This window comes from Cetorhinus maximus, chromosome 15, assembly GCF_964194155.1.
Source record: "Cetorhinus maximus chromosome 15, sCetMax3.hap1.1, whole genome shotgun sequence".
Lineage (NCBI taxonomy): Eukaryota > Metazoa > Chordata > Chondrichthyes > Lamniformes > Cetorhinidae > Cetorhinus > Cetorhinus maximus.
The window spans coordinates 86,043,538-86,056,940 of record NC_135893.1 but is presented as its reverse complement, the minus strand read 5'-3'; the positions used below and the strand labels follow the sequence as shown (position 1 = coordinate 86,056,940).

The 13,403-nt window shown below is 42.9% G+C and overlaps 1 protein-coding gene across 2 annotated transcripts in view; it reads right to left on the bottom strand.

Moving 5' to 3' along the window:
• The window catches only part of lmtk2 (lemur tyrosine kinase 2), a 112,343-nt gene that overhangs the window by 10,776 nt on the left and 88,164 nt on the right, over nt 1-13,403 (bottom strand). For both annotated transcript variants that reach the window (XM_078558866.1, XM_078558867.1), the window contains exons 12-13: nt 10,826-10,964; nt 5,708-5,965 (exon numbers count right to left, since the gene is read on the bottom strand). In XM_078558866.1, coding sequence (XP_078414992.1) covers nt 5,708-5,965; nt 10,826-10,964 — 397 coding nt within the window. The remainder of the gene's footprint in view (nt 1-5,707; nt 5,966-10,825; nt 10,965-13,403) is intronic.

The window sequence follows — 13,403 nt, the reverse complement described above, 5'->3', positions numbered from 1 at the left end:
ATAAGTATATCAATGGGAAGAGAATAACCAGGGAAAGAGTAGGGCCCATTAGGGACCAAGGGGACAATCCATGGGTGGAGCCAGAGGACATCAGTAGAGTGTTAAACGAATGCTTCAGATCCGTCTTCACCCAAGAGAATGAAGATGAAGGTATCGAACTCGGGGAGAGAGACTGCGAGGTTCTTGAGTAAATTGATATAGGGAGTGACAAGGTATTGGAGGTGTTGGCAGGCTTAAAAGTGGACAAATCTCAAAGTCCGGATGATTTGTGTCCCAGACTGCTGAGGGAGGAGATCGCAGGGGCTCTGACCCAAATTTCTAATTCCTTTCTGGCCATGGGGGTGGTGCCAGAGGACTGGAGGACAGCTAATGTGGTTCTGCTATTTAAGAAGGGTTGTAGAGGTAAGCCAGGGAACTGTAGGCCAGTGAGTCTCACATCAGTGGTAGGGAAACTATTGCAGAAAATTCTGAAGGAGAGAATCTATCTCCACTTGGGGAGGCAAGGTTTGATCAGGGATAGTCAACATGGCTTTGTCAGAGGGAGGTCATGCCTAACAAATTTGATTGACTTTTTTGAGGTGACCAGGTGTGCAGATGAGGCTAGTGCAGTTAATGTATTTTATATGGATTTCAGCAAAGCCTTTGACAAGGTCCCACATGGGAGACTTATAAAGAAGGCAAATGCACATGGGATACAGGGTAATTTGATAAGGTGGATTCAAAATTGGCTTAGTTATAGGAGACAGAGGATGATGACAGAAGGATGCTTTAGTGACTGGAAGCCAGTGTCCAGTGGTGTACCACAAGGATCTGTGCTGGGTCCCCTATTATTTGTCATTTATATAAACGACATAGATGACTATGTGGGGGGTAGGATTACTAAGTTTGCGGATGACACAAAGATTGGCCTGGTGGTTAACAGAGAGGTTGAGTGTCTTGGGCTACAGGAAGACATAGATGAGATGGTCAAATGGGCAGATAAGTGGCAGATGGAATTTAACCCTGAAAAGTGAGAGGTGATACACTTTGGAAGGAGTAATTTGACAAGGAAGTATTCAATGAACAGCATGACACTAGGAAGTTCTGAGGAACGAAGGGACCTTGGCATGTGTGTCCATAGATCTCTGAAGGCGGAGGGGCATGTTAGTGGGGTGGTGAAAAAGGCATATGGGACACTTGCCTTTATCAATCGAGGTATAGATTACAAAAGTAGGGAAGTCATGTTGAAGTTGTATAGAACCTTGGTGAGGCCACAGCTGGAGTACTGTGTGCAGTTCTGGTTGCCACATTATAGGAAGGATGTGATTGCACTGGAGGGGGTGCAGAGGAGATTCACCAGGATGTTGCCTGGGATGAAACATTTAAGTTATGAAGAGAGGTTGGATAGACTTGGGTTGTTTTCGATGGAGCAGGGAAGACTGAGGGGCGACCTGATCGAGGTGTACAAGATTATGAGGGGCATGGACAGGGGGAATAGGAAGCAGCTGTTCCCCTTAGTTGAAGGGTCAGTCACGAGGTGACATAAGTTCAAGGTGGGGAGCAGGAGGTTTAGGGGGGATGTGAGGAAAAACTTTTTTACCGTCTGGAATGCACTGCCTTGGAGGGTGGTGGAGGCAGGTTGCCTCACGTCCTTTAAAAAATACCTGGATGAGCACTTGGCACATCACAATATTCAAGGCTATGGGCCAAGTGCTGGTAAATGGGATTAGGTAGGTAGGTCAGGTGTTTCTCGTGTGTCGGTGCAGACTCAACGAGCCGAAGGGCTTCTTCTGCACGGTGTGATTCTGTGAAGAGGCATACGGACTTGAAATGTTAACTGTGCTTTTCTCTCCACAGATGCTGTTGGACCTGCTGAATTTTTCCAGCATTTTCTGTTTTTGCTCCCCTTAATCCTCTCGGTTCTAAAGAGAGCAATCCCAGATTCTCTAATCTCTCCAATATACTGAAGATGTGCTGTGATAGATCGTCACTGCGAATTTCTGAAGTACATAATATGTCACTACACAAAAGGAGTTTGACAAGCAAACCAAAATGTTCAGTTTTAAGACCTTTGAAGTAAATAAGAAGGCAAAACTTATCAAATTAATTTTAAACAGGGCTACAACTTAACTAAATGTAAAAATAAATGATCACGAGAAACAGCATGTTTGCTCTGGGACCAAGATTTAAATCCATTCCATACTGATGGATAAAATCTTCCCCACCTCCACATTTGCAAAAGCAGTGCTGGGAAATTCGCTTGGGCAGGCTCCATTTGAGTGTTTGTGGGTCCATGCACGAACCACTCACCATCAGTACAAACTGGCGATGTCAGGGGCACAAGTTTGTGTAAGGATTGAACAAATTCAGGGTTGGCGCAGTCATGAGCCTTTGTGACTGGGGGCGACAACTGGCAGAAAGCATGGAGTTAGTGAACTGAGTGCGTCTGGTGCCAACACCTAGATGCCATAAAAATGGAGGTTTCCATTCTCAAAGAGCAAAACCACTTCAAAATTAAAATATCCTTTTAAACTTGCAAAAGTGATCAACCACACTAAACAATGCAGTTCTAGAAAATATCAGTGGGATGTGTGGAATGCTACAGTTACAAGGAGCCTTTCTGAAGAGCCCCTGGTCTCAGATAGTAGGGCACTGTCTAGAAAAGTACATCATGATCCTGGAAACAGCCAATGTGTAATTTATTAGACTATTCTGCAAGGAGACACATTTAAAAAAGCATAAACTTGCGTCTCAATAAAGCTCCAGAATAAATGTAACAACTCTCACTAAGTGCCACAGTGGCTGCAGCCAGAACACTTAACCTGTTTATATAGGCACATCTGCCATTTAAAACAGCATAGCTGACTAGGAATCAAGGCCAGGAGAATGCATTTATCTTAGGTTCTGCATCTGCTTCACTTCCTACAGGTGACTCTAACTATCCACAATTCTCCGGAATTAAAGCCTCAGACTTCAGAATGATGGATGTAGGATTTAACTTTGTAAATTAACAGAACACAAAACTTCCTGAGAAAGCCAATCCTTCACCAGCAGAAATCAAGCATCCGCTACAGCAGCTTCCATTAACCCTGCTTCGACATTCGGTGTCATCAACACCACAAACTGAGCAGCAATTTTAATTCACGTCAGTCAAGATTAACTTCTGAATTATGAAATTTATAAAACACTAGCTGATCTCCTGTAGCATTGTTTATAAACAGCCTGTGGTCTGGAGCACAGGTGCGTTGTTTCACTGCTGAACCGGAGCAATTTTTTTTTACCTAGCCTGTCTCTTTAAAACCACCATTTAGCTGCTCCCTTTGGGGAAGGAGGCTAAATAGCACACCCAGGGGTGAACTGTTGAGGGAGGTGTCTGTTGATTGTTTTGTAATTCTGCTTTGCAAGTGACACCGGGTCACCTAGGCAATTATAATGCACGCAAAAGTAAATGCTATATAAAAAAACTCTTTACATTGTAAAAAAAAATGTCAAATCCAGATCATGTAAATCAGAGTTTGGCATTCCCTGGAATTCAGTTTTAATGATGTGTTCCCAATCCTAATGTTTCCCCAAGGAAATGTAGCATCCTTTGTATTTTTATATTCCAGATTCTCGCAACTAGCCGCTTTATTGTAAAATATTATCTTGTGGATTTTTCCTTTGTTTTCATTTTGTATTTCTGATAACTTAATTGTATTAACACATAGGGTTGAATTTAGTGGTCCCCTGCCAGCAGCTTAGCAGGCCAGGCCTGTAAAATTCCCTGAGTGGTCTTCCTGCCACCTACCAACCTCCAATTTTCCGGGGGTCAGATGAGGCCTAGAGCGGCCCATGTGAACTCGCCCACATTGAAGCCGTAAGTGGACAATTATTGGTCACTCAAGGGCTACTTCGTGCCTGGTCTAAATTTTGAGGCTGGTGGGAGGAGTTCAGGGGTAGGGAGGATGACCTGCAGATCACCCCCCTCGGAACTCGGGTCTGATTTCCACATCGGGGCCCCCCAACCCAAGGTCTGCCCCCTGCCTGTGCTCCCTCCCTAACACCCTCTCCCCGCACCCCTCCCTTTCCCAGCCTCTCCATCAAGACCCCCACTACCTCAAGCCCACCACAGAACCACCCCCACACCCCCACATTTACCTGGTCTTGTACTCCAGGATTTAGAATCTGGGGACTGCTTGTGTCCCAGTGCTGGCTACTGCTGCCCACGGTGCTGCTGAGACTATAGGGCTGCCAGTCAATCAGATTGGCCAGCAGCTCCCTAATGAGGGACTTCTGCCAGAGCGAGGAGTAAGTCCCGTCTCCAGCCATTAACACTCCACGGAGCGTTACATGGCTGTGGCAGCTGCCATGATTGGCGGGGATGCATTCCCCGCCGACTCTTCAAGTGGCTGGGCAGGAAATCTCACCATCTGAGAAATCCTGTTCGTGAAAGGCAAATTAGAATCACTATCATCTCTCGCAACGTGTTCTACACAATTAATGTCAACTCAGTACAATGCATATGGAATCTACTCCTGAATGGGCCAAAGATTAAGATGGTAATAAAGGGGGAAGCTGACTGCCACTTTCTTTTATGTTACTGAAGGCAAATACAGGTGCAGTTCATGGACTGCACTATCAAGCACCTGCTGTTTCAACATCAATTCAACATCTTTTAACTGAAAGTTCACAATGATGTATTAACCTGAGGAGCTGAAACCTGCTGTTATGCTCAGTCCAGCAACAGATGTGCTTCCTGTGTGCCCCCTGATCCATAATAACTGTTTGCTAATGCCATTTAAAACTGACTCATATAGTATTTCTGGAAGTGAAACAGATCAGACGTTTTAATGCATTAGCTATTGTGCTTTTACACTCAAGAAAACATAAGGTCATGCACAAGCAAAAGACTCACGAGACAGAGAGAGAAAAGTATAGAAAAATTAAACTGACAACTAATTTTTGATGTGCCTACATTAGTATGACTGCTTAATAATAGTGAAAATGAACAAAGGCCTTCGACAGGAAAGGCACAAAGGTAATTGGAATAAAATGGGATTAATTTAACAGGCTCATCTATTCTGCAAATACGTACGCCAGACAAACCAGCTTCAGGGTTGCATCATCTCTGACAGAATTGTACCAGAGTTCACTTAGCACCAGGATTGCTGGGGTGCAGATTGTTGCAATTAAATCAGATTTCTTTCTTCCATTCTCCTAGGTCAGCATGGTGAGCACAGGCTGAGTTTCCATGATTCTGTTAATAATGTCCCTGGTTAGCCTACCTAAATGATGCAGGAGGAAAACACTGGCCGATGCTCCTTACAGAAGCCTTAGAGTTGGCAAAAAAGACTTTTAGGAGGGGAAGGAGGTGGGGGCTGGGGGTGCAGTGGGGAGTGCAAGAATTCGATACCACGAATATTTACATCTCATTATTCAGGTCTCTGTCGATTTTCACAATGCTAGCAGCATAGAAATCATGATGTTCCACTCAGATCCTTTCCAATTATACCTACCCACATGGCCACTCCAAAATACATATCCATTTGTTCAATTCTTTTCTGAAGGGGTGGAATCTACAATAGGACAGATCATACACAAGGTGGAAAGACCAGACTCAAGGACCCAGATAACCTTTTCTTGTCCCTATGATACTAATTCAACTGGAAGCTTAGTTACACTTGAGCTCTGATTTCCAAAAAAACACATAGCAATAGCCAATACCACAATAGCTGAAAATAAGGCTTACCTCCTTGTTCGATATCTGAATCAGTGAGATGAGTAAGAGAGAAACTGGCAATGCTGGACGGAGAGATAGAAAAACGAGAATATGACGATGATGTATCTGTCCACTTTTGCCCCAAGGCCCTGGAGGATGGTGGAGGGGAAAAGTACCTCGAGGAGGGAGGAGACTGTTTTAAGGAAGCAAGGCGATTTGACGTTTGAGTGTTAAATGATGGCTCGGAAGAGGACACGGAGAAATCATCTTCCCATTCAAAACCACCGCCTGAAAGAGGAAAGCAGTGTGCTGCATTTATATTACACCAAGTATATTTTCAAAATGAAACCATGGCTAAGATTAGGTCAATATTTTCTTCAGTAGATTTTTTTCAAAAATCAAGGAGAAAATGAAATTGGAATATCCTTCCCTGTAAGTGAAATTCTATAGGAGTTGTTTTATTCCAGAATGCCAGTAGGCAAAGGGTAGAACTGGAGCCAATCTTTACACATATCTATATTTATCTACAGTGTCACGCATTACAAGTTTACACCTTCTAATCCCAACAACCAGTTTTCATCTGCCCACCTGCATACAGTTAAACACAATTAACATAAAATTAACATGAGTGGGTGGTACAATGGATCAGCACGCTATCCCATAACCTCTGGGCTTGAATTTTTACCTAATCTAAATGATGTTAAAGTCTCCTGTTTGCAGAAACTTGTCTGAGCAAATTGGCTACCGTGTTTCCTACTTAATAGTGACTGCACTTCCAATTAAAGTATTTAATTGGCTGTAAAGCGCTTTGGGATTTCCTAAGCTTGTGAAAGGTGCAGTATAAATGCAAGTCATTCTTTTCTATCAGTTGTAGAACTGAGTTTTGGTTGTCCCAATTGCTACTGGATACAGCCTCATGCCTCTCAAGTGTCCTTCATCGAGCAGGACGTTACACATTCAAAATGGTGAAAAAAAATCACTATCTGGCCAAAGTTCAATAATTCAGAAGAAATGTAATTGGGAGAAATTCTACAAAGGATGGGTGGCAAACTCCAGCTGCTAAAAACCAGTGCATCATGGGAGACTAATGTTGGTGGAAGAATGACCACAGTTCTGCGCCCACCCCGCTCTGATTTTAGGCCTACAGGTCCGTGTTACCATCAATCCATTTCAGGCCACTTCTGATGTTCTGGAACTGAAAGAAGAACTGTGGAGAACAAGTAGAACCTCAGGTCAAGGAGAGTGGATGCCAACAGAGCAGCGAAAGTGGAAGGACAAGTCAGAACTAGCATAAACTGCACTCTTTCATATTTTAATCGTAAGATACACATTCGCCAGTTTACCTGTGAGCCAGCAAGGTTCAACCATTAAAAATGCAGCTTCGTGTCAAAAATCAGCCAATCTACAGGTCAATCCAATTACAAAGATCTCAATGTTTGTTCTGGCTGTAATTTTTCAAAGTTGCGGTGAATTTTTAGCGTTGAAAGGGATACTGTAATTCCAGTATAATCCAAGAGATAAAAAATTATAGATTCATGAAATAAATAATTTAAGCACTAGGTTTATGATGCACTAATTATATGATGCATTCCCTAAGAAAACAATGGCCCAAGGCTTCTGTTCCGGGGGAGGGGGGGAGTCGTGCCCCAGAAGATGTGCATCATCAGAACAGATGCGACGGAGGCGAAGGAACTGAGAGAATGGGATGGAGTCCTTACAGGAAGTGGGGTGTGAGGAGTTGTAGTCGAGGTAGCTATGGGAGTCGGTAGGCTTGTAATGAATATTGGTGGACAGTCTATCACCAGAAATTGAGACAGAGAGGTCAAGGAAGGGAAGGGAAGTGCCAAAGATGGACCATGTGAAAATGATGGAGAGGTGGAAATTAGAAGCAAAATTAATAAATTTTTCCAGGTCCAGACGAAGCAGCACCGAAGCAATCATCGATGTACCGGAGAAAGAGTTGTGGGAGGGGGCCGGAGTAGGACCGGAACAAGGAATGTTCCACATACCCCATAAAGAGACAGGCATAACTGGGGCCCATGCGGGTACCCATAGCCACACCTTTTATTTGGAGGAAGTGAGAGGAGTTTAAGGAGAAATTGTTCAGTGTGAGAACAAGTTCAGCCAGACGGAGGAGAGTAGTGGTGGATGAGGATGTTCGGGCCTATGTTCGAGGAAGAAGCGGAGAGCCATCAGACCATCCCAGTGGGGGATGTAGGTGTAGAGGGACTGGACGTCCATGGTGAAGAGGAGGCGGTTGGGGCCAGGGAACTGGAAATTGTTGATATGATGTAGGGTGTCAGAGGAATCATGGATGTAGGTGGGAAGGGACTGGACAAGGGGAGAGAGAATGGAGTCAAGATAGCAAGAAATGAGTTCCGTGGGGCAGGAACAGGCTGACACAATCGGTCTGCTGGGACTCTAATCTTTCATCCACTTACCTTCTCCTTGGCTTCTCAAAGTAGCTGAGACCTTTAAGCTTACCAGTTTATGGCTCACTAATATCCTTTAGGGAAGGAAATCTGTCATCCTAGCAAAACTGAAGTCAATGGGAATCAGGGGGACACTCTCCACTGGTTGGAGTCATACCTAGCACAAAGGAAGATGGTTGTGGTTGTTGGAGGTCAGTCATCTCTAGGACATCACTGCAGAGTCCCTCAGGCTAGTGTCCTCAGCCCAACCATCTTTAGCTGCTTCATCAATGACCTCCCTTCCATCATAAGGTCAGAAATGGGGATGTTCGCTGATGGTTGCATGATGTTCAGCACCGTTCACAACTCCTCAGGTACTGAAGCAGTCCATGTCCAAATGCAGCAAGACTTGGACAATATCCAGGCATATGCTGACAAGTGGCAAGTAACATTGGCGCCACACAAATGTCAGGCAATGACCATCTCCAACAGAGGAGAATCCAAGCATCATCCCTTGATGTTTAATGGCAGTACCATCATTGAATCCACCGCTATCAACCTCCTGGGGGTTGCCATTGACCAGAAATTGAACTGGACCAGCCATATAAATACTGTGGCCACAAGAACAGGTCAGAGGCTAGGAATCCTGTTACTCGTAACCCACCTCCTGACTCCCCAAAGCCTGTCCACCATCTACAAGGCACAAGTCAGGAGTGTGATGGAATACTCCCCACTTGCCTGGATGAGTGCAGCTCCCACAACACTCAAGAAGCTTGACACCATCCAGGACAAAGCAGCATGCTTGACTGGCACCATGTCCACAAACATTCACTCCCTCCACCACCGATGCACAGTAGCAGCAGTGTGTACCATCTACAAGATGCACTGCAGGAATTCACCAAGGCTTCTCAACAGCATCTTCCAAACACATGACCACTACCATCTAGAAGGACAAGGGCAGCAGACAGATGGGAACACCATCACCTGGAAGTTCCCCTCCAAGTCACTCGCCATCCTGACTTGGAAATATATCACCGTCCCTTCACTGTCGCTGGTTCAAAGTCCTGGAATTCCCTTCCTAAAAGCACTGTGGATGTACCTACACCACATGGGTTGCAGCGGTTCAAGGCAGCAGCTCACCACCACCTTCTTAATGGCAACTAGGGATGGGCAATGAATGCTGGCCCAGCCAGCGAAGTTCACATCTCATGAATGAATTTTAAAAAAAATTTCCCCTGACTATGCAGCCCTGCACTAGAAGGTCTCCTGAACCAGGTACACTGCACTTTTCCTACCAGGCCCGGGTCAGAAGTCTGGGTGAGGAATGCTCAGCTCCCAACCTACCCAAGTAAAAAGGAGCGAAGTGGCAATCCAACGGTGATTGCTACCCCATGGAAGTTCTGGGCCAATATCTTAATCCAAGACATTTTATCAGTATTGTACACTGGAATAAAGCTTGTTTATGTCTATTCGATTTCAGTGTCTCCAAGGGATAACAAAGGGAGAGGGCTGATGGTGGAAGAGCAAAGGTAAGAGAAAGGGAAGCCAATTGGAAAAGAAAAATAAGCCATACAAGGTCCAGGGAGGATGATGGAGAGGACAAGGAAGTTGTGATTTTTAAATCAGCTACTTCTGAGTGGAAAAATGACTTTCAGTAAATGGTAGTATAACTTGCAAGAATATCTCATACAAAATCCTGGGTCTTCTGCCTAAGTAGCCTTAATATGCTGTGTTTACACACACCTCAATATGGAGTTGAGCAGACAGATTGATATTGGCCTATTTATATCTCACAAGTTTTGTGTGTACACATCTAATCAGAGTATTATATAGTGGGCAAGGCAAAATAGATTAAAGATGGGTACAGAGAGAAATATTACATTGTCACATCAGACATTGCTCAGTTGAATAGATGTTAGCAAAAATACTGTTTAAAGGTTGAAAATCATTACCCATCTTTTGAACAAAGTACTAAACCAAGGCCCTGGCCTGCCCACGCTGATGAACACTAAACGCTTCTTGACACTTTTCCAAAAGGAGCAGAGAGTTCTCTCAGTGTCCTGGCCAAGTTCCTCTCTCAACCTACACCACCTAGTCCAGACAACTGGTTAGGCATCACATTTGCATTTTTGGCAGCTTACGGATTGCAAATTGGCAGCCATTTTGCCTACACAGCATGCTTAGTCATAAAGAAAAACAATATGAAGCACTTTAGCATATCTTCAGGAGATGCTATGGTGCTGTGTAAATGCAAGACTTTTCTTTTATTACAAAGAGGTATAAATGGTTCAGATGGTTAAATTGAACAATCTAAAGTTCAGCTTGCTGCATGAAATGAACAGATAAATAGTTGACTGCTGATGAGTTAAATACAAGTAAAATAAGACTGGCTTGGAAGGTGTGTGCTAGCAGCACTGGTAACTTTATTATAGAAGAGTGAAGGCTAAGCAGTGCAAACCAGCCTAAAAGCAAGATAGAAGATTTAAAAACAAAAAGTGCATTTAAAAACTTGCATCAAAATTTACGCAGGGCCACAAAAATCTGAAGACTAATATACACCATCTACAATTTAAATAATGATTTTGTTTAGAAAATGTAATGATCACAGAAACAAGATATGCACAGTTAAATCATTTTGGAATGCCAATCTGCATGTTCTGTGTAGACATTGTAGTGTGGTTGCATCTCGTCAGTGCATTGTAAGAATTCAACTACACCAAAATCGAGGTATTCTTACCTTCTTCATCAGTGGAGCTCTCAGAGTTTGAGAACCTGTTTGAAAAATGGGAGCCAGTTGGTGCAATGGGGCTGCCACCGTCAGAAACTTGACTGTTTTCCGCTGCTGAATGTTCTCCCAGTTCTTTGGTAGGGGTCTCCTAAAAAGTCAAGAGCTAAGCCATCAATGCAAACATGGTAAACAGATAGCTCCATAAAGCTATCTTGACACTACCCAGAAACATCAGCCTGGCTTATTGCAATGGCAAATTACAGTGGCCCATTGTAAAACATTGTTTTCACAACAGTTGCAATTCATTACCAATACAATTTAACCTTTCTTTGATAATCATCTAGGGTCTTCCATATTATAATCTTCATCACTTTAGTCAGTTAATTATCTAAATTATGGTAAGTATGTCACATACAGCACATCATGGCTCATAGTTATCACAATGTAACAACCAAAATTGTCTTTTGCAAGAGCAGAAAGTATTATTTTGCCTTGCATTTTCCTTAGAACATTGTAAAAATTCTATATGCAGATTCTTGAAAAAAAATTTTTGTTCCATTATAAAAGTCTAACCAATTTATTTTTCAGCAAGCAGCACCTGGAAGATATTCTTTACATTCTCACTGCCAACACTGGATGGCACTAACTAAATTGTTCACAAAACGACAGCATATATTATAACTAATTCTACTGTTTTGTCAAAGACAGAGTTTGTGTGTTTTATTGTTGTCCATGATCAAAGTGCTTTTGTGTGTGTGAGGCTAGTGTGTGTGTTCTTACCCTCAGATTGATTTGCCCCAATTTAAGTAATTTCCAGCAGCAAGCTTTTGTGAATTTGAAAATAAAGGTGATTATTTATTATCACACTCTAGTCAATGAGTCTCACTTCATATTCATCCAACACAGATGGAGTTTCGACGTCTCTATTCTCCATAGTAAGGCAGGAAGGTGAATTGGCTGGTGTTACAGTCCTGGCTGTTTACAGTTCATCCTTAACAAAAGGACTTTGAATTTCACAAGTGAATGGGATTGTTCATATTTAATAAGGTATTTGATTGAGTTTCAGGTCGTTTGGAGCTGATATTGCTGAAGTCACATAATTTGTTGTCAGCTATCTTGAATACTGCTGTGTCCATTTTAAAAAGTACAGCTTTAAAATTTGTAATGTACTGGGCATAACAGTTTGCATGATAGGCTTGTGTGACACAGTTTCTTATATACACCAGAATGTGGGTATTTAACCAAGAAGAAGTGGTAGTCACCTGTGCAACTAGCATTTATATAGCACCTTTAATGTAGTAAAATGTCTGAAAGGTGCTGCATAGAAGCATTATCAAACAAAATCTAACTTCAAGCCACCTAAAGTGGTATTAGGACAGGTAACCAAAAGTTTGGTCAGAGAGGTAGGTTTTAAGGAGTATCTTAAAAGGAGAGAGGGGAAGGGAGTTGGAGAGGTTTAGGGAGGGACTTCCAGAACTCAGGGCCTATATATCTGAAGGCACAGCTATCAATAGTGGAGCGATTAAAATCAGGATGCACAAATTACCAGGATTGGAGAATTACAGAGATCTCAAAGGGTTGTCAAACTGAGATTACAGGGATTGAGGCTGTGCTGCATTAATCTAAAGAATTTTCATTTGTTGATTCTCTGGAGGATGGAAGGGAGAGTTGGAATACATTTACCTAAATTATGAACAATATCTATCTCGATTTTGTATGTAATCAATGAAAGGGAACCGAGACTGTGATTAATTGGCCAATAACTTTTTGAAAGTATGTTATTTGGGAGGCATAGGAACCATGCACCATCTCAACATCAAGTACACAAGATATAATGATCATCTTGACTACATTTCATTCAGCAAAGCAGTCCCTTAGTTACAAAATAATCTTTTTTTTCCCAAGTATAAGGCAGAGTAGCTCAGTTCCAATTGTGATATGCATATAAATTCTGCAGCTTCAGTTATATAGTATATGAACATACAAATTAGGAGCAGAAGTGGGCCTTTTAGACCCTCGAGCCTGCTCCACCATTCAATAAGATCATGGCTGATCTGATTGGGGCCTCAACTCCATTGTCCTTCCTAGCCCCATAACTTTGACCCACTTGTCAATCAAGAATCTAACTCACTCAGCCTTAAAATTATTCAATGACCCTGCCTCCACTGCTCTTTGGGGAAGAAAGTTCCACAGACTCAAGCCTCAGAGAAAAAATTTCTCCTCATCCCAGTCTTCAATAGGAGACCCCTTATTTTTAAACTGTGTCCCCTAGTTCTAGTCTCTTCCAGAAGGGGAAACATCCTTTCAGCATCCACCCTGTCAAGTCCCCTCAGGATCTTATATGTTTCAATAAGGTTGCCTCTCATCCTTCTAAACTGCAATGAATACAGGCCCCACCTGTCCAACCTTTCCTCATAGGATAGCCCTCTCATCCCAGGAATCAGTCAAGTGAACCTTCTCTGAACTGCTTCTAATGCAATTATGTCCTTTCTTAAATAAGGACAAAACTGTACACAGTACTCTAGATGTGGTCTCACAAATACCCTACACAATTGCATCAAAACATCCACGCTTTTATATTCCACCC